Source organism: Gossypium raimondii, chromosome 3 (genome assembly GCF_025698545.1).
Source record: "Gossypium raimondii isolate GPD5lz chromosome 3, ASM2569854v1, whole genome shotgun sequence".
Taxonomy (NCBI): Eukaryota; Viridiplantae; Streptophyta; class Magnoliopsida; order Malvales; family Malvaceae; genus Gossypium; species Gossypium raimondii.
In genome coordinates, this window is record NC_068567.1 from 58,102,947 (window position 1) to 58,129,465 (window position 26,519).

Consider the following 26,519-nt stretch of genomic DNA (forward strand, 5'->3'; position numbering starts at 1 on the left):
GTTCAGATGCATCTACTTACACTAGAAGATTCTATTCAAGAAATTGTTTTCGATTCAAACGAGTGTTGAAGCTATGCCCACTTGATTGATTAAAGGTAGTTGAGATTCTTACTATTTCATCTAATTCTCGTAGTTAAAAATATGGTAATTTTAAAAGATAATTTGATGATGATTATATTTAAGGGGTATATATCAATAAAATGTGATTGGATATATTGATCTAACAATAAAATGTGTTAGTTGCTAGTTAATTATTTAGTTTAATTATGACTCGTTTGATTATCGATTGTGATAATAAAAGTAAAATCAAAATTTATTTGATTAAATTGTATATTTTACAATAATAAAGTATAAAAATATCATTTTAATAGCCTATATCTTTATAATTTTTAAAAGATTAAATCAAAATTTTATTATTTTTGGGGCCAAAGTACAATTTTACTATAACTAATTCAAAATTTTATAAATTATAAAAGGTTAAATGAAAAAAGTTCCATTTTAGGGAGTTGAAGGCTTGAAGCCCCTACTAGCCCCATATGTAATTATGTATGTATTACAATAGTTGGATATAAAATAGAGAATAGTTAATATAATTTAAACTTAAAATTAAAAAAAAAGTATTAACTTTTCTAAAAATAAAATACCTTCAAAATAAACAAATTTTTTACTAAAAATAAATCATGTGAATAATTAAATAATATCAATTAAATTAATTTATTACTAACTCTTATAATATCCTATATAAAAATAAGGATAAATTAATTATTTAATTAATTACCGAATATATTAAAACCGATATATTATGTTTGTCAGAATTATTTATGTAAAACATAATGAAACAAAAACCTAACATGTTAGAAGGTTATTCAGTGGTACTTGAAACAAAAATCTTTGTACTAATATACTTGAGACAGTATTGTAACTTACATAAAATGTCAATAATGTCTCTCGATAGAGTAGTCTTTCGATTTAAAGAGGAGAGTAATATATTCTACAATTTCAAGCAACTCCCTTTCCTATTTATAAGAAAAAACATATAATAAAATAAATAAATAATTTGGTTTTATAATTTCAAGACCACTTTGTTTGTGAATGGCACATTTAAAAGGCTGAATTCAGACAGCACCTAGATTCTGCGAGGGAGTGTCGGAAAACCAGAGTGGGTGGTTATGGGAAGTCAAGAAAACAGCGGTTTTGCGGAGCATCAAGTCGAAGAAAGAAATGGGGAGGACAACAGGGACATGGGCAGAGATAAAGCAAGGGAAATGGAAGGAAAAGAGGAGAGAATCGAAGGGAAAGAGAACAAAAGTGGGGATTCGGAAGGGGATACTTTGAACAAACCTAATAAAAGAGGTACAAAAAAAGAAGTGACAGTTCCTTCGAAAAGAGGCAAAAAGGAGGAGAGAGGGGAAGAGGGAAAATGTTTGGATTTCGTGGAAGAAAGTGGGGAGAACGTGGATGAAAGTGGGGTTCAACTCAAAGGAAAGAACACTTTGGTTTCAGTTGAGAATCTAGAGGTAGCAAACGGGGAAGGTATAGCTACCATGAAAGAGGACGTTGATATGGATTCTGCTGGTTCAAAGAGGAGATTGAGAACAATTGTTAAGAAAGTAAGTTATGCCGAAGTTCAAGAAAATGAAGATGATGAGTTTGTGCCAAAGAAGCGTGGACGGGGCAGGCCGAAGAAGGAAGTAGTAGTGAAATCTGAAGGTCAAGAAGATGGTTTTATTAGTGAGAATGGTGATAATACGGTGCATGCAAAGAAACGAGGAAGGGGTAGGCCAAGGAAACAAGTTACTGAAAGTGTAGCCATTGAAGGGACAGATACAGATAAGAGTCGAAGAAGGGCGAAAAATGGGTCTTTGGGAATGAATGAGTCAGAAAATTTGGTTAAGCCCTTAAGGGTTCCCGGGGAAGAAGAAGAACCTGTGCCTGGTTCAAAGAGAAAGAGGGATGTTAAGGTAACAGTTTTTCTTGTTAATTCCTGCATTATTCTTATAATGTGTCTTTTCCTTCATTTTCGGTTTCATGTTGCTGGTGCTTCTTGTTTTTGCTTTTTCTACAGTGGATTACCATTGCCAAAGAAGATAGATTAACGTGCCATCAGTGCAAGAGGAATGATAAAGGCAGGGTTGTGAGATGCAAACTTTGCAATTGTAAACGATATTGCATCCCCTGCATAAAAAATTGGTACTTCTTTCAGTTGATTCCTTTATGGAAATGGGTTTCTATCTAAATGTATGTGCATTGCATGCGGTTGCTAATTTCTTATGAACTTTGCTGCTTTTCTCTCTGGTTATTGTCAATCTTAATCATAAGTGAGTATGTTACTATGTTGTTCTTTTTCCCCTTTTAGCTGGTTAAGTATTTTGTCTTTCTGGGACTAGGTATCCCAAGATGTCTGAGGATGAAATTGCTGATGCCTGCCCTGTTTGCCGAGAGAATTGCAATTGCAAAGCATGCTTACGGACGACTGGCCTACTCAAAGTTAGTTCTGAAATTCATAGCTTTACTGCTCACTTTGTTGCATATATGATGTCATGCTTGATTTATGATATTGTATAATTGATGACTTGTAGAAATTGGAAGAGACACTTAATCCGAAGTTCAGTGGTGGTGAAGAAGTTCAGCATACCAGATACGTGCTTCAGACACTTCTTCCATACATTAAACAATTTAGTGAAGAACAAATAAAAGAGAAGGTCATTGAGGCAAAAATTAATGGTATGTATATCTTTATTTGGACATGTGCTTGTGTGAATTTAGTTTTGTTCTCTACAGAGATTAACGGGGTTCTAATTTGGTGTGATTACAATCAAATAATTGATGTTGAAATTAATTTTTAAAAGTAATCTGTAGAATCTGTTAGGAGAATGATCCTATAAATAATGTTCAAACTCTGTTTATCTTGTTGATGTGGATAGTAAAGATTGTTCTTTGCCTTGCTTGGAGCTTACTAGCTATGTTTTTATAGGAAAGAAGGTTGAAAAAGAAATTCCAGATGCTATGCTGGCAGAATTTGTTATTATGATGACAAACATTTTGTATTGCAATCTTGTTGGCATAAGAAGTCAACTATGACTGTTCTTGATTTTAAGGGGTCTGCCAGCGTGGCATCTTCACACTCTTTTGTCTATGGTTACCTAGTGCGTCATATGAAAGTTTTTCTCATTACAATATTAATTCACCATATTTTTTCTAGTATGCTGGTTGGTTTATTAAGAATTATTTATGCTGACTTCATTTCTCCAAAATGTGATTTCTTGGGCCCTTCAATATCTGGAAGACTGTTGAACCAATGACAGACCTTGAACTTTGTTATGTTAATATCAGTATGGCATGTTAGAACATTGTTATTTAATTTCTTTCTTTTTAACGGTTCATTTTTAACGCATATTTATTGAATGAGTAGGGGTGGCCGCAGAACAGATAAAGCTTAAGCAGGCAATATGTACTGAGAATGAGCGTGTATATTGGTAAGTTCTTATGGTATTTTTTGTCATTGTGAAATTAAATGGAGATCATTTTGTATGTTGCTGGAACTCATTTTAAGCAATTCTTGATACCAAGATTTTTTAAATATTTTTGCAGTAACTACTGCAGAACATCAATTGCTGACTTTCATAGAAGCTGTCCTGATTGTAACTATGATCTGTGCCTTACATGTTGCCGTGAAATCCGTGATGGGGATTTGCGGGGTGGACAAAGGGAAGTAATTATGGAATATCCTGACATGAGTTTTGAATACTTGCATGGAGAACTTCAGTGCTCTATGCCATCAAAAGTGGGGAATGCTCTAAAGCCCTCTAAGGAAGAGGATTCCCCTGAGGAAACTAACTCTAAAGAACATAATGCTGCTACTTCTGAGTGGAAGGTGAATGAAAATGGCACCATTCGCTGCCCCCCGAAGGACTTAGGTGGATGTGGTAATGGCCTTTTGGAGTTAAGGTGCATGTTTGGAGAACATGCTGTTATTGAGTTAACTAGAAAGGCCGAGGAAATAACCAAAGCTCTGAATCTTGTCCATGTTCTTGAAGTTTCTAACAAACAGTGCCCTTGTTACAATTCAATGGGAGAAGCTGACATTGACAACAATAAGCTAAGGAAAGCAGCTTCTCGAGAAGATGCCACTGACAACTATTTATATTGTCCAAAAGCTAAAGATATTGAGAGCGGAGATTTGAAACATTTCCAAAAGCACTGGGCTAATGGTGAGCCTGTTATTGTCAGCAATGTCCTTGAGAATGCATCTGGTTTGAGCTGGGAGCCAATGGTTATGTGGCGTGCTTTTCGTCAAGTAACAAATAAAAAAAGTGATCACCAATTGGAAGTTAAGGCACTTCATTGCTTAGATTGGTCTGAGGTCAGTTTGGTTATCAACTGCACTAGTTCTTATTATCAGAATATGATGCTTAAATTGGTACTGTGTATGTACCAATTTTTGAGTCAAACACAGTACTGCTGAAGCCAAATTAAGCTTTGATCTCATTGCCAATAACTTTCTTAATATATGTTTCCATTGCGGCTGCCATGTCTAAAAAATAGGTTTTTTTCCCTTTACGACTTACAATTGTTTATAAATTAAGCTTTCATCATGCTTTTAATTTTCTCTTTGGTCTATATTAAAGTGGCACCTCCACCTATTTCCAATTGGTATTAGCTTGGACACTTAATATGGTCTGCACCCAGGTTCTATTATGTTGTTCTTTCTACCATACCCTATGCGAGGTCGTCCACGTGTAGCTCAATCCAGAACAAAGCCTCAGTATCCTGTAGGGAGTCCACATCTCAATTTCTTTTGTAACTTGAAGAGAAAAATCGTATAATATATGTATGTTGGTGCTTTTGTAGCATCATTTCCATTTGAGTATCTTATCTGAATTTTGGCTTGTGTAGTGAAATATGCTTGTCTTTTAACAGTTGCTTGTTATCCGGATAACCTTGGTTCTAAAATCAGCACTGTTGGTTAAATGTAGGTAGTGGTCAATATTCACCAATTCTTTAAAGGATACACAGATGGTCGTTTTGATTCAAAATCATGGCCTCAGATACTGAAGCTGAAAGATTGGCCTCCGTCTAACGAATTTAAGAATCTCCTTCCACGTCATCATGCCGAGTTTCTTTGTTGTTTGCCATTTAAAGAATATACCCATCCTCAAAGTGGGCTTCTTAATATTGCTACCAAATTGCCAAAGAAATCTCTAAAGCCAGATATGGGGCCTAAGTCATATATTGCATATGGAGTTGCACAAGAGCTTGGGCGTGGAGACTCAGTAACCAGGCTTCATTGTGATATGTCAGATGCGGTATCTGCTCTCGGTTTTTCCTTTATTTTTACAACTTCAATGTTACTAAACATATTATTTATTCAGTTATATTTTGAGCCTTTTTTGGTATAGAGTTATTGATATATCTACACATCATGTGCCAATGAAATTTAAGTAAGGTATCAAAACTAATGAAGTTTCATCTCTGTGCCTGTTCCCGCACAACTATATATATGTAAATATCTACCTGAATTTTATGCTTTATTGAGAAATGAACTGATGTTTGTGGTAATTCTCACAACGCTTGATATATAAAATAGATCATATTACAGCTTTTCTAATATACATATGTGTATTTCGGTTTTAGTAAACACTAACTTTGACACGGTCTGGATCATAAGCCACTGTCACATTAGTTTATTTTGCTGATCCAAAGTGTAATACCGAAAGGTGTATTCAAAATGGAAAATTTGCAGTTTTGACTGATAGCTTGTTCTTTCTATTTTATGGGTGATTAGATCTAGTCTTATATGTTACCCGGACTCGGGGTGAGTGTTGGATATGCATATGTGTGGCATGGATTCTCGATTTCTTGTAAGCTTTTTCATTTATTTGGAGGATTATATCCCCATACTTATGTCCGAATAGGTGTTGGACATCTTTGGAGAAATTGAAGAGGCTGGGTAACATATCCTGTCTTTACGTGTTCACTCTGATGCTTAATTCTTAAATAATTCATCATCTTACTATGTGTTTCAAAACATAATTAGAACCTGCATGACTTCTAATGACGATTTCCCCCCCAAGTTCCTAAGTAAATAATTCATCATCTTTCCATGTATTTCAAAACATAATTAGAACGTGCATGACTTATAATGACGATTCCCCCAAGTTCCTAAGTATGTTTATTTGTTTTGAAATTTCTGTTCAGGTGAATGTTTTAACACACATTGCTGAGGTGAATCTTACTCGTAAACAGCTTGATGCAATCAACAAGTTAAAACGAAAGCACAATCTGCAAGACCAGCAGGAACTTTTTGGAAGAATTTCGAAGGTTGACAGGAATAAGCCTGATGATGGGTGGTTCGATGTATCTCCCTACGACAGGCAGTCTAATGATAGAGCTGGTGATCAGGAATGCAAAGTTATTGTTGAACAAGAAGGTCAAGATGGTTATTCGAGCCTGAGTGGCAATAATTCAGTGAGGGAATTTGAAATGCAAGAGAGTAGGAAGGAAAAAATGGATGAAGAAGAATGCGGAGAGAATCGCAGGTCATCTGAAACTTCTGGGAATGAAATTGAAGAGGTGGAAGCTCACGAGGGAGGAGCTGTTTGGGACATTTTCCGGAGGCAAGATGTTCCAAAGCTGCAAGATTACCTTAAAAAGCACTTTAGGGAGTTTAGATATGTTCATTGTTGCCCAGTATCACAGGTAGCTTTTCTAAATTTTATGTATTGAGAGTGGAGCTTTTTGTTTTAAATATTATTGAATTGATAATATCTTCAGTAGAGGAGCTGCAATTGTTTCTTTTGGTTGGATTCTTATTATCCTTTTCATTATTTTTAGAAATGAACTAATCTCAAAGCTGTAACAAAAAGATTGATATCAATTGCTATTTAAAATGTGCCTTTAATGGTCCCTTGGGGACAATGGAAGAAACGGGATCTTTTATTTAGTTGTCTGCACGCGTGTACAAGAAAAGCATTGGAATATGAAGTAGGACCTAGAGAATTTGGTGATGCCTTCCACATCTAACGTTCCGCACTTATTGAGCTGGGTAAAGAATATAATCAGATGGGGATTCACAAAAAGGATTTGAAGTTAGGCTATTTGTTATTAGCATATTTATATGCTGAAAAGTTATATGTATTAATTTTAGGCAATTGATATTTACTTTCATGTCTTTGACGAGTTATTTATACTATGCAATGCTTCGTATCTTTGTTATATAGGTTTTTCATCCTCTACATGATCAGTCCTTTTATCTGACCATGGATCATAAGGCAAAGCTTAAGCAGGAATATGGTATGTCAAAATGTATAGTAAATATTGTTGAACCGGTTAGACAAAATGTCAGCCTTTGATTATGGTTATAAACTGTTGGCATGCAGGAATTGAACCATGGACTTTTGTTCAGAAACTTGGGGAAGCTGTTTTAATACCTGCTGGTTGTCCTCATCAAGTCCGGAACATTAAGGTAACATGGTACTTACATTTTCTTTTAAATGCTTTTGTTGCAAAAGAATATCTATCTCTAGTGTCTGCAATATTAGTGTCATATTTTAATTGTCTCTTGAATGCGAAGTCATAGTGTAGTTTGAGATGGTATTAAGTTCTACTTCAAATTATTATGCTAAAATCAACAAAAGTTGCAGTTTGCAAATCTAAACGATCTTCTTACCTATGTGGTTACTTCTTCTCAATTATATCCTATTTTCTTGTTTAACGATGTAATGCTCATTTGATGTAATATCTCAATTAGGTATTTTTTAGTGAAATAATTGTAATTGTTTCCCAGCTGTATAATAACTTAATATTAGGGACTAATTGTACATAATTTTAGGGATTTGACTTCCAAGCCGAATACATGACAATCATTCTTCTCTTTTCTTCTATCCTTGTCACATGGTATTATAGCTTTTTACAATTAATTTCAGAGTTTGTTGTTCTTGAGTTTGGATGGGAAAAACTTCTAATGGTTGTTTTCCCATAGCCATAGGGAGTTTTTTTTCGTGGGTCACTTTGGAAGTGATTTGCAGGGCTCATTGCCTCTACAAGGAGGTGCAACAACTTTAGTTCGGTCAATCCTTGAAGTCTGGTGAATGAAGGACCCATGAGTGAAGCTCATGTGCCATTTGTCCTTTTTGGAGTCTTCATATGTCGGCACATGGGGGAGTGTGGAGTCTCTCTTTGATAATACCCTGGTCTTTAGGGTGTTAATCATGTTGTTACCCTATGGATCCATTGGTGATTGGTTTGGGAACCTTTGTGACCGTGTGGCTTGGCTGAAATTTTTGGGTTGCCTTGGGCTGCCATTGCTACTTTGTTCTGATTTGGTTTGGTAGAAATTTTGGGCTGCCATTTGCTGCTTAGTTTTGATTTGGTTTGGGTTGGAGTGGTTCGGTTAATCTTTTGGTTTTTGCGATTTACGTACTTGTCTACTTTTGGGTTAATTGTTGCCAAAATAAAAAGAGATTGACCGAATCTAAGGTTTTTATGAGTGAGATGGTTCTATTAATGTCTAAAATTATGGAATGCAAAGTAAACAACCCCAATTACTTTGATTGGAGTAAGACCGTTTGGATTTACATTCGGAGTCTTGACAAAGACGATTATTTGACTAACCAATGATACTAGAAAAGTTTGGGTTTTAAGAGGATGCACGGCTCTCCTTGCAAGTTTTGAATTTATTGATAGTGAGATAATTGGATTCATTAATCACTATGAATTTGTAAAGAACTCGCCGATTGCTTGGATTTTTTGTTTTTCAGTCAAGGAAATTTGCATCATAGTTATGAGGTTTACAATGTTCTTAGTGTTTTAAGAAAGAAGCCAAGTCATTCACAACCTATTACATTGACTTCAAGAAGACTTGTGAAGAATTAAATATGTTAATACCATTTAGTTCGGATGTCAAAGTGCAATAAGCTCAAAGAGAGCAAATGGCTGTAATGAGCTTCTTGGTTGGTTTTCCTTTTGAATTTGAGGCTACAAATCTCAAATTCTATCCAGTTTTGAATTTCTTTCCTTCACACTAAAAATTCTCTATCTCCTCATGTTACCAAAGGAGATCGGAATGACACCACACAAAAGAATAATAACATTGGATGGGGACTGAGAAAAGACCATTAACAGTCTGAATCAAACATCGTCTACTATTATTGTCATGAGATGATTCATATGAAGAGGTTTTGTAAGAAATTGTAGAATTGCCTTCGAACTCAGACCACTCTTGTTACTACTCCTGCGGTATTAGGTGTCTTGTTTCCTTCTCATCCACAGATCATATGGCATGTAATTCTAATCTTTTACCTTCTTCCAATCGCATAAATCACCTTCTCTTGTGACTATAGTTGATAGGTTCACCTTTTTGGTTTTAATAATGTCAATCTAACTTCCTCCGTTACTCTATCATTTGTATCAAGCCTGCCAAAACTTACCTTTTAACTTAAATTTGTGAGTAAATTTACTCATTATCTAAACTGTTGTATCTCATTTTTCCTATACCACTGTCTTTTGCAGGATCTTATAGCGAAGTAGGCTATTAGTAGAGGACATGTTTTGATGGTCTCTATGCTTTTAATTGTTTTCTCTCTTCTATGCCCTTTGTGTTGATATAAAAACTCAATATGGTATTTTGTGCACATTTTGAGTAGTGATAATCCCAAGGATCCCTACATGTTCCAAGATCATATTCTTAATCAAACCTTATATGTTGTCACATCATCATTGAATGGACTAAATGCGAGGAAGAACAAACATGCCCTTGAGACTACAAGCACTTTTGTCTCAAATGAAGGTTCCTAAATAATTATGGGTTGATGTTGTGTCCATCATGTGTTTTTTAATAAACCACATGTCCCCATCAGCACTCAATGTTGATAGTCCATACAATGTTTTGTTTCCAACCATGTCATTGTTTCTGATGAAACTGAAACACGTGCCTTATTCGGGATGTTCGACCTCGTATCACTAAGTTGGAACAAAAGTCTTTGGAGTGTGTTTTTTTGGGCATTCTTATCTTCAGAAAAAGGTACAAGTGCTACAGCCCTAATCTTAACAGGTATCTAGTATTTGTTGATGTCTCTTTTTCTAGAAAAGGAAAAAAAACTTTCTTTTCTGAGGACACATCTTCAGTTTCTATAAGATGGGGAAGGGAGAAGAATGGTTGATACTCTCACATCTTGAATTCTTTCACCAAATGACCAGGCAATCTTGTTCCTCTTGCACTTGTGCAGTTGTGCCAACAAAGTCACCAATTCCGTTTCAGTAAAGCTAGCTTCGGTTCGATTGTTTATCACTATAGCAGCTATGTCTGAGTGGTCCTTGCATCCATTGGATATAAAGAATGATTTTTTTACATAGTGATTTCTAGGAGAAAAACTATATGGAGCACCCATTAGGATTTGTTGCTTAGAGGGAGAATGAGAAGATTTGTCAACTTCGCATATTTGCAATATTTGCTGGCTGCGATCTTTGAACCTTATTTGTAGCTTTACACAGAAATGCTTAGTATGGCCTGGCTCATGACAATAATATCACATGATTCTCCCCATCTTCTGACCGCGACTATCACTCCCTTAGTCACAAGGACTCTATTGTTAGTTTGAACTAAATGAGAGCTTTCAATACGTAATACTCTCATAAAGGTATCTTGTAAAGATATGATCTTTGATCTAGAGAGGATTTGAGATTTAGTAACCTCAAGTTTAGCAACCGCCAATTGCTCCCGTTGAGCATGTTGAACTTTCACTTTTGGGTTGAATGGTAATAAAACATTAAGCTCCTCATGTGCTTTTTTGAAATCCATGTGCTCTTTTGAAATCCATAAAGTATGTCGTAAATGACTTGCCTTACTTATCAGGTTGGTAGAAGGCTTAGCATACTTCATACATTCGCAAGATATTTACTTTCCCATAATATAGAAACTCCAAATACTTTATTAGTTCTTTAACAAATTCTTAGTGTTTGATCACAGCGATCACCTCAATATTGATAGAATTGCAGATTTGTAAGTATAGTCGTGCATCTTCTCATAACCAGACTTGTCTAGTATCATCCATTCTTGGTCCTTGACCAAGTGGTCATCCTTATCAATACTCAAATAAATCCTGATGGTCTTGCTTCAGTTTAAATAGTTGGACACCTTCAGTTTATGTTCAATAATCTTAGACATCAGTGGAACCATCTCGCTTACTGTTACCTTAGAATCAACCATAAGAAAAATCACAAAGCACAAACAAAACTCAAGGGCCCAAAAGTGCAAATAAAACATAATTTCCTAAGTCTAAAAAACTAAACCTTGCCATCGATGCCTAAACCAAATAGAATAGTCTAGGAAAAAAGAAAATCTCAAAACAGTGCAAAAAGCTCCAAACACCAAAAGCCCTCCAGTTGCACGTCCTATCAAATACCCCAACATTAGGTTTTGGTTGGAGCATGTACTCGATGCCGTAGAAGGTTGGAAGGCAACTAACACCACACACGCTTCCACATGCCGGCGCGTGAAGGTGGCGGTTGTTTAGGCGGCACGTGAATTGCATGTGATAACCTTCTAGTTGTTGGAAAGTGCAAATTGGCTGAAGGTGTGGTGGTGCTCCTCCCTGTGCCTGCAGTGCACGCTAACAATCACCTTAAAAGTTACCATGAAAATACCCAATCGTTTCATGATTTGATCAACGAAACACAAAAAAGTTCAAGCTAAAAGGCTCTGATACCATGTAAACGAAATTGAGTAATAGAAAAAGAATGAAATTTATTTGAGTGAAAACTATATGTTGTTTTCTACTTTGAGATATATGTTTATACAAGTTACAAGCTAACAGAAAAAGAAAGAAAATAAAATAAAATCCTAATTCAATCCCTATAAATTAGCAATATACAAGTATATAAATATTCTCTAGCAACTTAGTATGGCCTCATGTTTCCTTCATCTTGCTCATTAATTGCATTTCTAGATTTTGTTTTTATTTCTAAGGTTGTTCAAGCTGCCTAAGTTATCTCGGTTAGTGTAATGCAATGTTTGAGGAAATATGTATCCTAGATGAAAATGGAACTTAGAGCTTGGTGAATTTCCCCATAAGAAAGATGGTTGTTGGTTGTGAATGAGCATTTACTGTTAAAATTAATCTTAATGGTTGTGGTTTGTCTTAAAGCACGCCTTCTTTTCAAAATCTATACTCAGACTTATGGGGTAGACTACTTTGATACATTATTTTTCCTGTGGCTAAAATGACATTTGTTTATTTCCGTGACAGTTGCTTACAATTGACCTTTATAGCAATTGAATATTAAGAATACTTTTCTCTATGGAGATCTTCGAGAAGTGGTTTATATGGAGCATTTGCTAAGGTTTACTATTCAGAGGGAGTCTAGGGAAACCTATCGTCTAAGTCCTTGTGCTGGGTTTGGAAAATTCAACAAGGTAGTTCAGCAACTCGGACTAAAGAAGAGTAAGTCTGATCATTAATTATTCTACAAACAAAATCATTCTGTGTTTGTTCACGACATCATCATTACAAAAGATGACCATACATCAATCCCATCTATCAAAACACTTCTACATACTAAGTTCCACACAGAGGATTTGGGGTTGTTGAAATACTTCTTGGGAATGGAGGTATCAAGAAGCAAGAAAAGGTTTTTCTTGTCTCAAAGAAAACACGTGACTGATTTGTTAACAAAGACAAGGAAAACATGAGCCATGCCACGATGTACTACTATGACTCCTAATCTACATCTTTTCAAAGATGATGGTGGGTTATTTGAAGGCCTGGAGAAGTATAAAAGTTTTGAATATTGAATTATCTTAGAGTACCTTGTCCAAATATTTGTACACAACTAGTGTCGATAGTTAGTTTATGTATTTACCAATAGTTAATCATTGGGTAGCTCTAGAGTAGATTTTGTGTTACTAGAGAAACACTGTATGAGAATCGTGAATACACCAATATCATATGTTTCACAAATGTTAATTGGGCCAGATCAAAAGTTGATAGAAGATCCATTACAAGTTAATGTGTTTCTGTTGGAGAGAACTTGGTGTTGTGGAGAAGTAACATAACGTTGTATCATCCAATGTAGAGTTAGAATGTAGAGCCATGGCTCAATCAGTATGTGAGATTATGTGGATACGTCATCTTTTGGTTGAAGTTGGTTAAAGTCTTCGTCAGCAAAAAAACTGCCGTGTGATAATCAAACTGCTCTTCATTTGGCTACAAATTCATTATTTCATTAATGAACTAAACATACCGAGGTTGATTCCCACTTTGTTCGTGATAAAATGCAAGAGATACTGGTATTTATCGATATGTGAAGACAGGAGACCAAGTAATATCTTCACATAGGTTATAATTGGGACTTGGGTTTGATATCTTTGTAATAAGCTGGCATGATTGACATCTATACTCCACCTTGAGAGGGAGTGTTACTCAGTTGTATAATAATATAGTTTTAGGGACTAATTGTACATAATCTTAGGAATTTGATAGGGTTCTATTGTTTGATTTCTTCCTTTCTTCAACCACTGTAACCTGTATAAATTCAACTTCTAAGAGGAAGCATGATAAGCATTCTTCTCTTCTATCTTTGTTACAGTAATTATTAACATAATGAGTATAAAATGATTTATGAATCCTATGGTTAATTTGAATTATGTATAGATTTGAGATGCTTGTGAGAGGTTTGCAAATCAATTGGGAAGCAATATTGGACATTTCTAAAACTCGGGGGTACTTTCTGTTTTCTTGGTGCCTTGTTTAATATCCTTGATGGATTCTTCTATGTTTAATCATATGTACTGTGTTAAAAACCTTACTTGCTCACCAAAAGAGGATACACTGGAGGTTTGTGCATAAAGTTGAGCTTAATAGTCTAATGACTTTGTCTTGTACACATAAATCACGGTGTAGTTTCATGCTTTTTAGCAACCATCATCAAGTTGATTTCTTATGCTGATTATTCAATATGCATGGGCTTATCTTACTATCTATCTTTATGTTTGACAGTCATGCATAAAGGTTGCTCTCGATTTTGTTTCGCCTGAAAATGTCGGTGAGTGCGTTCGCTTGACTGAGGAATTTCGTCTGCTTCCCCGTGATCATAGGGAAAAAGAGGATAAACTAGAGGTATGCACATAGTTCTTGACCATTGAAATGTTAATGCTATAATTTCTCTGTATATGCCTTTTAGCCTCTTTAGCGATAGGGGAAGTGGGTAGCTTTACTTGTATCTTGCCCTATATTTACTTGAACAACATTATCATGGATCATTGTTTCTTAGACCTATACGAACATTAGTCATTTGCTCCATTGATCAATGAATACTGTGGAATCCAATCACTGTAGCACTGCATACTCTCCATTACCTACATCTTTTTTGGCCTTTGTTCATTTCATCCGATGTAGTTATTTCAGCCTTGTGTTTATTAATCCCTTTGAATGTTGTTTCTTCATAATTGCCATTTGTAAACAGGTGAAGAAAATGACTGTACATGCAGTCCAGCAAGCTGTGAAATACTTGGATCCAAATGCAGAGTGAGTCACTTCATATGCTTTGGTTATGAATATTAGTACTATATTATATTATTCTCTCTGAAACTTTCTTTCTTATATAACTGCGATAACTTACTTGAAATGATGATCTGATATGATCCTCAATGCTTCTTTACTATTCTGCTTCACTTATGTGTGAAACTTTGGTCCTTTCATGCATTTATTTTTACGTGAAAACAGAATTGCAATTGATTTCGTGAGATGCTGCCTTAATTACTTTGCATTTAACTGCACCATATGGTCACTGGTTTTATTCTATGTTGATACCTCTGCAAGATGTTTTTATCATAAGAATATCCAGATATAGCAAATAAATCATGTCAAAAAGTTTTGTTTTAGTGCTTTATATGCATTTGATAGTTTAGCGTGCTCACCAAGTCACCATTTGCTGAAATAAGTTAAATTGGTTGATTCAGGGTTGAACTTGCTTATAAAGTTAATTGAGTTGCATCCTTTCTGAACGATTACAATTGCGAAGTGGGCAGCGGCTTCTGTTTTTTCCAACATCACTGACTGATTGGATTTATTGACAGTGTCAAGAAGATGTAACAACATATACATATGTCTGTCTGTATGTATGTATGTATAAACTCCTAATTCCTTCTTGGCTCCTGCTAAATGATACAGGCTAGCACAATACTCTGTATTTCTTTGAACTATTCTGGTGTTTTCTTGGGGATTAGAATCACCTGATTGGAATTTTAATTGATTTAGCCTTGGGTTATTGGTTCCATTGGATACATCAATTAGTTTTTAAAAAATTAAAAGTTTTATTGCTTTAATCATTTAATTAAGTTTGATAATTTATACTTTTCCTAATAAAGAGGTGGAAAATGATAAGTATATAAAGGGTTATTTATAGATATTATTTTTAAAGTGTTAAATTTAAAATTGGTACATTTTTATGAGATTGATACTTATGATTTTTTTCTCATATTGGTACCTGAATTTTTATTCAATTTTTTAATGGCAGTGGTAGTTTTGGTCAATCTCGTGCTGTCGACCCCTTTTGACTTGTTCCCTTAAAAAAAACCGATTGAAATTATTTATCTTAAATTAATTAACATCATTTATTAAAAAAATAAAAAAAAAATCCAATAACTATTTTCCATCGATTAGTGAATTGATTGCTGAAGAAACTTTACCTTTTCGATTACCATACCTTTTTTTATCATCTTTTAACATCAAAAGCCATCTTTGATTCTTTATTTTAGTCGCATTGGATCTTTTCACAAGATGTTTTCATTCTTCAACATTTGTGTAAAAATCATTTCGATTTCATCTGAGAAACCCTTTCGATTACCTACCTAGTCATCTGAAAAATTATTTATCATCTTACTAAAAGAAGTCTTGTTTCATCATTGATTATTCAACCTTTCATCTTAGTGAAGTGGTATTAAAATCAAGATTACCCTATTTTCATCGTCAATTACTGGTATTTTACTCGACCTATCTAGATTCTTTTTTGTTTCCATTTAAAAAGCATAAGTTTTTTAAAAAAAAAATTATTGGTTTCTCGATGTGTTTTTTATTGTGTGTTTTTTAAAAATACAAAGATTTTGTTTTTTTCCACTGCTTGGATTTTGACTCATTATTAAAAAGTGACATTTTTTATTAGGACCATCGGTTTTCTAGTTTAAAGAATGTTTTGCAATTTGTAGTGATTTCTTAATATTGGTTTAATGTTGAACCAATTTTTAACAGTGCTTAGAGTTTTCATTGTTTAGATATTTTATACATATTATAACTTATTTTTAATTTTTTTTTGTTGGCATTCGTGTGTATGCAGAAAACTCCATACCAAAGGGAACTTTTTTTAGGGTGAAATTGATTGAGGCTGAAAGGTCAATCAATTGATATATTAGTATGTCTCTTATGTATGTTTATTAGTATGAATATTATGTATGTTATGTATATTACTGTTCGTGTATGTTATGTTCATTACTGTTTATAATATGTATGTATATCATGTATGTATATTACTATTTATATTATGTAACCGACTTTATTATCTAACTGATTTTGTGTATGGTGTGTTTTATTATGACTTGAGATAAATGTGTGCTACACATGCATTTGGGTGAAATTTTTGTCACAGACCCTTCTGCAACCTATGTAGGAGGGGAAGTGTTGCAATGGGATTTTGACCCAGATTTTTTGTGTTATTACACTTTGTGTGAGATGGTAGTGGAAGCTGAGTATAGAGCTGTGAATAATTTTGCATATTGTGAAGGTGAGTTAGATTTTAGCAAGGGACTGAGTGTTTGCTATGATAATTCATCATTCATAGTAATGATTAACCATATTAGAAATATAAGGTCCATACATGTATATGTTGAACACGAGGTAGACACACCTGATATTATTGGTGATACTATGTTGCTGGTTACCATTAGAGAAAGGGAATTAAATAATGGGATTGGGGAACTATTTACCGAGTTAGGCGAGGAATCTAATGTGGGATCAAAGTTGGGTGGGAGTAGTGATGCATGTGTTGATAGTGAGGAAGAAAGTTCTAAAAATAGTGGGACCAGTGATATAGACAGCTCATTGGGCAGTGAAGGGGTTTTAGGGGCAAAATCTAAGGATGAAGAGGTGAGAAATATCAAAGCTTGATATAGAAATTATAAAGGCGAGAAAAAGAGCCAAACAAAAGCAACAAATAGGGTTAACAGTGAGGGTGTAAGTGTAGGTGAAGGTAGTGAAAGGGGAGAGAAAAATGGTGAGGTTTCAGATGAATCAAGTGGGGGAACAAATTATATTAATTCATCAGATTTGGAGTCTTATAGAAGTGATTCAGACGGTGCTGTAGTCTGTAGGAGAAGCCGGCATGTATGTTTCGATCCTACTAACCTAATCCCGTATTTAGAGCTTGATATGGTGTTTAATGGACCAAAGGAATTCAAGAATGCTTAGCAAAGTATGCAGTAAACAAGAGGTTTGATATTGTCTATTTTAGGAATGAAAAGGGGAGGACTAAGGCTAGGGGTAGGGAGTATGGGTGTCTTTTTAGAATATATGCTATTGTAGATAATAGTGATGGATTTTACAAGATAAAAACCTTCATAGAAACCCACGAGTGTTTAATACCTTTTAAAAATAAAAGGGCATTTTACAAGTTTGTTGGGGAACATTTCTTAAGTAAAATCAGAGTGATTCTAAAGTTGAAATTAACTGAGATGCAGAAACTAACCAAGGAAGAGTTGAAAGTTGAGCTAAGTAAGGATACATACAGGAGGGCTAAGAGATGGGCATTGGAAGAGATCAATGGAAGGGTACTATGGGACTATGCAAATATATTTAGAAAGGTAGATCCAAATGGCAATATAAAGGTGATGGTAGAAAAACCAACCCCTACTAAGATTTCCAAATTTAGGAGATTTAATGTAGTCATTAGTGCATTGAGAAAAGGATTTAGGGAGTGTTATAGACCTTTTATTTGTCTAGATGGGTGCTTTCTGAAGGGAAGATTCAAGGGAGAACTTCTGGCTGCTGTCGGCAAAGATAGCACCAAATCTACCCTATTTACGATTTGGTGATGGTTTTGGATTCACGTTCATGACTAATAAACAAAAGATATGTTTGGGACATTACTTAAATAATTTTGTCTTACTATGCTTAATTTATTAAAGCAGATCCATCTAATACTGTTGTTTTTGTTTATATTTAGGAATTGATGGAGGATATGTCTAAGTTATTGTCAAGGGCTGAGCACAAAGTCTGTGCAAGACATTTATATGCGAACTGGAGGAAAGAAAATCTAGGAGGAGACCTGCAACAAGCATTTTGGGGAGCATGTAAATCATACATAACTGCTGAATTTGAAGATAACATCAATAAGATTGAACGTATCAAACATAATGCCAAGGTAAGTCTATTTAGGACTGATCCAGAGCAATGGTCAAATGCTATTTTTTTTCTGGTAGGTCTATATATAATGCCACTAACAACAATTTTGCTGAGTTTTTTAATGCAATAATTTTAGGAGCTAGGTCAATGTCAATAATTTCCATGTTAGAAGAAATTAGATAGTATGTAATGGGGAGGATTGTAAATAATTTAGCCAAATGTAAAAATTGGAACGAACAATTTTATCCTAAGATATGTGATAAGTTACACAATAGTATCCAAATGAGTTTATACTATCATGTTAAATGGAATAGAGTTGAAGGGTTTGAGGTGACAAACTTTGGTGATGTTGTAGTTGTCAACTTAAGTGAGTGGTCATGTAGTTGTAGGAGATGGTACCTCACTGGCATCCCATGTCCACATGCTGTTGTAGCCATTTTGTGGAAAGAAATAGATATTTTTTATTTTCTCTATATGAGGCTTAAAAAAGATATGTTTGAAAAGTTGTATGGGTTTGTATATTTTGGTATAAAACTAATATGGGACCAATTGACCCCCATCCTAAAGAAAATGCCTAGGGGACCAAAAAAGAACAAAGTAAGAGAAGAGGGAGAGAGGAGTGAGGGTAAACTGTCTAGAAAAGGGAGAAAGATAAAGTGCCATAGGTGTTTCATGTTTGGACACAACTCTAGAAGCTGTAAAACTTCATCTACTGTAAGTGTTTTCATGACTGAAAATTTTAATGCAATTGTTGGCAAATTTGAGAACTCCTAATATGCGAATTTTGCGTAGTACACCTCCACTAGCTCCAACAGTTGCTGCTCCACTAGCTCTTTCTCAAATGATTGGTTTATACACTGGTGAGAGGACAGGGATGAAAATTTTATAAATATTTAATGGTACATTTTTGTAAATATGAATGTTATGTCAAATTAACGTAACAGAGAGTGTAATATGTTGATAAGATGATATAAAGATGTTGAAATTAAATTCTTAAATATGGAAAATAATATATACAGTTGGTAAATTTTTTTATCTTAATTTAAAATTTAATATTGAAGCAATGGTTTATAGTTTTAATCATAAAATAAAATTTTGAAAACATTTTAGTTAATTAAAGACATTATGAATGAAGAATCAAATTAAAGACATTTTAATTAATAAATTTTGAAAACATTTTTCTAAAATAAAATTTTCATAATGCCTTATGATTCAAAAAATACTGTATTTTAGTAAACTTGTTATTGATTGAATTGTTAAAATTTTAATGGTGACATGACCATTTGTGTGGTAGTCCATGTATAATTCATAAAAATTCAACAAGCTTTTAAAATTATCTGTATATAAACTGCCACATGAGTTGCAATGTCAATGTCATTAAAATTTTAATACTTTAGTCTTTCCATCAAAAGAAAGCAATTTAACTAAATTTAAACCAAAATGATAAAAGAAAAAGGGGCCAAAATTACAATATGAATAAGCATTAGGAACTAAATTTATCTTTATGCTTTAAAATATTTTAAAACATTGACAAAGTTAAAATACTTTTTAAATGATTTTAACTTTTAAAATGTTTTAATTATTTAAAATTATATTGCATTTTAATTGAAAAAAATTAATTGTTTTTAACAGTTCTAATTTAAAATATATTTAATTTTTACATAGTCTTACAACATTTGTTACAAATTTAACTTAGATAATTATATAAATATTTAATATTTTAACATTATATTTTTAAGGATAAATCTTAAAATTATACATAAACTTTGATTTAATGTACAATTATATACGTGAATTTTAATTTGGTACAATCATACGCGAAAATCTAATTGTGGTTTAAATGTATACTTGAAATTTTAATTTTGATTTAATCATACATATTTAAATAAATAAATACATCAATTTATTTTTATATTGAATAGATATAATTATTTATGTAAATAATATATAAACATAAAATGATGTTTGTCGAAACCATTTTTTAAAAACAAAAAATTTAGGTTGTCGACTTTAAAAAATGAAAATTGGGAGTCGCCACCAATCTTTTGTTAAGATGTGATTGGATCACCTAAAAAAACGACTTTGGTCTACGAGTTTTAGAAAAACGGATCCGAGAGTCAGTTACGTACGAGGAAGGATTAGCACCCTCGTAATGCCCAAAATTGGTACATAGTTAATTAATTAGTGTCTTAATGTCGAAAATTTGAAAAATATAATCCTTACAAAAACTTAAAAACGTTACTTATTAAGACTCTTATCATTTCGAAGAAAGAAAATGTCACACCCAATGCGTTAGGGCACAACATTCTAATTTCCTCAAAAATGAATTAGTCTAAAACTCGTGTAATAAAAATTTAAAAGAATATTCATTTGTTTAAGATTTAAGAAATCGCGGCCCAATACGTTAGGGCACAATTCCTCAAAATCCCAAACTTGAAATATTTCCTTTATTATTATTTTTCCAAAAAATCTTTGTCTCGAGAAATCAATACGTCACATCTAATACGTTAGGATACAACATATTTAACTCCCCAACAACAAGCTTTTTATTTTATATATTTTTTATTAATGAGCAACCCTCGATCGTTGGATTTAACGAAGAAAATCGGAACCCAATACGTTATTGCTCAATTTCCTTGAAAATTCTAAATACGAGTGTTATCTCAATTTTGAAAATTTTAAAATCGGAAAAAAAATGATGTGATGCTACATTAAATATAAAATGTAATAATAAATACAACAATGGCATAGAAATAAACGAAATTAATGTACATAAACAACGACATGTAAAATATCAAATGAATATAAATGAAAACATAAATCAATAAGCAAATGAAGGAAATAAACAAAAAAAATATAAAGAGAAAAAGGTACAAAATATATATACATTTGAAATTATGAAGAATAAAAGACATAAAGATAATTTACTCATAAAATATTGGGTTATAAAACTTATATATATATATATATATATATATATATATATATATAATACATACTGCATTTATGAAAACAAGGAAAATATAAATATATACATATAAAATATATTCATGCATTTACAAAAAAATGAAATATATAAGTATAATATAAAACGTGGAAAATATTTATAATAAGCATTGAATGGAGTATAAATATATGTGTATATATTACAAAATGTATAAACATATAAAAATCATAGAATATGGGCAAGCGTATAAATATTATGAAATATAAATATGTATATATATATGTATAAAAACTATGAAAATAAAACAATAATAAAGTATGTATATAATATGTATATATATTAAAACGTTTAAAATATATATGTATATATATTAACATGCATATGCGCACATATATGTAGGTATATAATATAATAATAAAAATAAAAATAAAAAATTAATAAAATAGACTAAAAACCTAAAATGAAAGATTAAGGATTAAATTGAAAAGCAACATAATTTAAAAAAAAATGAAGGGCCCAATTAAAAGGCGCGAATAACTCATAGGGCTCGAATGAGAAAATATCTCTATCCTTTGAAACGCGTCATTTTATTAGGGCTAAATAAAATAAATAAATAAAATTCGCAGTGGTATCACCTTCTCCTTTTTTAAAATCGTAAATAAGTAAAAAATAATTGAAAAAGAAAAAAAAAATAGTAAGCCACCTTTAAAAAAACTGCCAATCGTTCTCCCTTTTTTATTCATTCTCTTTTTTTCGACAATGAAGGAAGAGGCCTCTATTTATAGCTGAGCCTCCCCAAATCCAACGGTACAGATCAATTACATCAACGGCTAAGATTAAAAGGCATCTACAAATTAAATCTCTAATATTACAAAATCATATCTTCTAAGATTGTATATATCATATCTAAGATTGCATATCCTCGAAAATTATGTTTCCATATGTGAGCCCGGGCTAAAATTGGGTATTACAATGTTATTTCAATAATTGTGTTAATAACTTAAGATGAAATCAAAATTTCAAAATTTCTTGTATAAAATTGCACAAATCAAAGTTATGTATACAATTACATATTAAACCATAATTCATGTCTAATTTTGGTATTTATCTTCTTCTTTTAATAATATCAAATTTTGATAAAGTTGAAATACATAAATGACAGAAATTAACAAACAAATAACAATCATTACATTTCAAATCTATAAATACCTTCCTCGTTCTATTATTATTATTATTTAATAATTAATATTTTAAATATTTTCAATTTTCAATTTTGATATTTAATAATATAATATATGTTAGTGTATAAGTAATTTTATATTACATAATTTATTAGTATATTATACAATAATATAAATTTAATAATTAAAATTATGTATTTATAGAAATACTAATATAACTAATATATATACAAAATTATTAGTATCAAATAATTGAAATTATTTTAATATATAAGTGTTAATAATATTCCAATTTTATTAATTAACAAAAATTAAATGTAAAAAACTGAGAGATGCAGGGCATTAAATGAAATAGGTATAGTGGTTATGGTAGGCAAAATTTGGGGGGAACAATGACTAGCCCTTAGCATCCTTTCCCTTTGATTAAAACCCTAAACCCTTCTTAAGTGGATATTTCCTTTACCCAAAATATTAAAACATTATACACAATCCAGATCCAAGGAGATATTGACAATCTTCAATGGGTGAGGCTGCCATTTCTAAACATCATGCGAAAATCAAACACAATTTGGTGATTGTCATTTTTCTAAAAAGCCCGGCCAGTCGGCATAAGACAGATGGTAAAAACTAATTCCCATAGGGTGAACACAAGTTAATAGAGGAATGGATGTTGTAGATACATGTCTTTTACCATAAAGAACTGGTACATTCTGCGTGTATTAAAACAAGACGCTGCTACCTTGTGGCTCGATGGAGGAGTATTCCCAGAGTACTAGCTCTGACCCGAGGTTGAGACCTCAACACTACAAACAGGGCAGACCTGCGGTAACAAAATAATACATCATTCGATACCCATTGCATTGGGACATGTATGTTTACGAATGATTCTGTGAACATATAATAGTTGCAGAAACCAGTATTCTAACATGTATATGTCACAACAAAGCAACAAGGGAGACATTTGCCAGTTTTGTCTTTTGATGGAGAGTTTATGCAGATGTTGCTTCTAAGTCCTCATAAACCTATATAACAAGCAAAATTAAAGGCAGTTAAATGCAGTATACCTTGTTTATTTTCAACCAATTATTTATGCACTCGGGATGATATGAATGCTTGCAAGAAAGCACTGTCAGGGAGTCACCATCATCGTAGTCTACACGGCATATGACACACCTGAAAACAAAGGATACAAATTGAATCAGCAAGTGAATGATATACAGGCATTGAGGAATGATGCATTCAAACTTACGAATCATTGCTTCCTGTCTGACTGCTTCCTGCCTTGTACTTTATGGAAGGCAAGGAGGCAAGTGAATCAGCCGAAAGCCCTCTGCTCTCAGTTCCAACAACTTCACCAAGTGCAAGGAGTTCCTGGATGATAGAATCATACTTAAGAGTGTTTAAGCAGAAAGTTTAATGCAGTAGACTCTTCCCAGTTTACCTCATACGAAAGCTCATCAGGATCAACTTCTTCCCATGTATCCTGCAAATGTATATCACCAAAAAATCAGACTAGAAATTAAGTGAGATGATAAGCTTCATCACTGCTAAAAGGAGCAAAAAAAAAAAGAGAAGAAAATTTCATTTTATACAGAGGTCAAATCTCAAGGTATCGTGCAATCAACTATTTAATGAAAACTCAGTCAAATCTCATAACAGCGAGTTTCTAAGAGAAAAATGTTGAGAAACTATAACATACAACAACCTCAAATTCTGAACCATTCACAAAATGGTCCTTGCATTTCAAACAAGTTATTTTACTCCCAGCACTGTTATGACAAATATAGGTTGACTGCTATAAATACTCAATAAATCCTGTTTATTCCAATATATCACCAATCATTCCCAATAAGTGAAATTCCAAAATGTTAAATAACAGCCATTACATGTATAATCCTAAAACAGAACCAGACGACATATTATCAACCCAAGAGTACAGAGGGACAGACCTGAACCTCTGCCTCAGACATAAAGAAAAGAGATGGTAATGTTGGCTGTGGAATCCTTGCTTATAACAAGTTAAATGTCAGAACTAAGAAGATTACACTTACTAGTTCAAAATATGAAGTGGCCAACAAGAAGGAATCAAGTGCTAATATTAGCATGTGAATGTACCTAAATACTAAACATCTAATTGAAACCAGATAGTCTAATGTGTGATTCAATAATGTCAAGATGAGTAAACTGAAACGTATCCATCGCAAGCATCAGATTGCAAATAGCTTGATGAGGTTTTAGCTTTAGAACCATTCCAGTCTTGTTAAAAGTATAAGCATAACATTCACAAATAGACAACCAAACATATTACTCAATATCCACAAATTTCCAAGTGAACATCTTTGGAATGAAGGAAGTGAGAACCCCAAATTCTCCCTGACATATTATTGCAGTTTTCAACCTGGCATAGTTGCATGTATGTTGGAAAGAATGAAAAATAACAATAGACGACCATCTAAGTATTTACAAACAAATGTCTATATACGTACAAATGATATATGTCACATAATCTGATTGAAACTTTTTCCCATAAAGTAACATAGAGATCAATACATATGCAAGAAAATTCAGGCTTATAACCCGTATTTACAGTAATTCACACCTGGGAGTGACCTCCATGATCCTCTAATGTAAAAATTCCTCCTGCAAATTAGTAAAACCTCAATGAACACTCTCAACATATGCATAAATTCAAAGCAATTAACAAGAGTCTCACAATAGTAAAGACTCACTATCATTAATCCCAGCTAAGGCCAACAATCTAGCAGCCATTTCTCTTTCCTCAGCGTCCTGAAGCGCTCTAGCAAAAGCCTCATCACTCGAAAAAGCAGCTGGGTCGAGTTCAGCACTAGGGTTGTTATCCTCATCACCATCCTCAGCATGTGCATGCACATCAAACGCATCCTCATCATCATCGGCATCAGTCCCATCATATTCCTCTTCATCTTCATCCTCTTGCTCACCATCATCCTCATCCTCATCATCGCCGTCAGTAATATCATGATCATGGGGATCCCCAAAATCATCATCATCGTCATCATCATGCAAATAGCTCCCAGCCTCCCAACTCCCGTAATCACTCCCACCATCATTATTCATCCTAAGCATCATATACGCCCTTTCCTATAAAAAAAAGTAATTTTTATAAACAAGCACACAAAAAATGAACAAATTTCAAAGCCAAACCAAAAAAAAAAAGTTGAACATTTTTACCTGTTCTTGTAGGGTTCGAGCAAGAGCCAGGTCAGCATCAACCTGACTGAGATTAGTGAAAGGAGTTCTTGTCGAAGACTGACGTGGCGGCTGTTCTCGTTCCTGTTCCTGTTCCTGTTCTTGACTGTCTTCTTGTCTTTCTTCATGTTCACTTTCAGTGTTCAAATTTTCATTGCCGTTGCCGTTACCATTAGGGTTAGGGTTAGAGTTAGGTTCTTGTTCTTGTTCTTTCTGTTCGGCCGACATTCTTTTTGCCTTCCTCCCTAACCGACAACCGCCGATTTCGCTATGCTGTTCCTCGGCGTATTTTTCTCCGAAGCAAAGGTTTTTAGATCAGGAAAAAATCGTTGGGTAGATGAAAATGTAAAGAGGAGAGATCGGCGATGGGATGGAATCGGATAAAAATCGGGGGATAATTCAAGAATCTAAAAGGAAGATAAAAGAGGGAGAAATGAGACAGAGAACCGAATGATTGGAGAGAGCCGCCGTTGGGTGGAGTCTTTCTTTAATTGAAAAGCCTATATATTTTTATTTGTTCCTTCTTTTATGAGGGGAAATTAATAGTGCTACTTAACGTAGGAAAATGGAAAAGTGAGTATATTTCATTATTTATTCTGGTAAACTATAGAGAAAGTTATTAGTAAATTTATATTTTGGTCACTTTACTTTTAAAAGTTATTAAATGATCATTTAATTATTTAAAAAATTTTATTTAAGTTATTAGGTTGTTATTTTTTAAAGAAAAGTCTGGCTAGTGAGTTTCAAGCGATAATTCGATAATCAATGGGAATT

The 26,519-nt window shown here is 33.3% G+C and overlaps 2 protein-coding genes across 2 annotated transcripts; one reads left to right on the plus strand and one right to left on the minus strand.

Annotated features, from left to right (window-relative positions):
• The first annotated feature begins 1,043 nt into the window (after positions 1-1,043).
• Positions 1,044-15,271, plus strand: LOC105796000 (lysine-specific demethylase JMJ26). Its single transcript, XM_052628595.1, has 13 exons — positions 1,044-1,961; positions 2,066-2,190; positions 2,388-2,487; positions 2,580-2,724; positions 3,413-3,476; positions 3,592-4,363; positions 4,977-5,306; positions 6,199-6,699; positions 7,221-7,293; positions 7,380-7,465; positions 13,995-14,114; positions 14,461-14,522; positions 14,957-15,271. The coding sequence occupies exons 1-13, from the start codon at positions 1,170-1,172 to the stop codon at positions 14,982-14,984; spliced, it is 3,198 nt and encodes a 1,065-aa protein (XP_052484555.1). The 5' UTR covers positions 1,044-1,169; the 3' UTR covers positions 14,985-15,271.
• A 7,664-nt stretch (positions 15,272-22,935) lies between these two features.
• On the minus strand, positions 22,936-26,258 carry LOC105796001 (E3 ubiquitin ligase BIG BROTHER-related). Its single transcript, XM_052628596.1, is given in 7 exon segments — positions 22,936-23,337; positions 23,582-23,690; positions 23,767-23,930; positions 23,932-24,000; positions 25,117-25,157; positions 25,247-25,637; positions 25,728-26,258. Coding segments are annotated over 7 exon segments (1,068 nt in total). The 5' UTR covers positions 25,974-26,258; the 3' UTR covers positions 22,936-23,289.
• Positions 26,259-26,519: the final 261 nt, after the last annotated feature.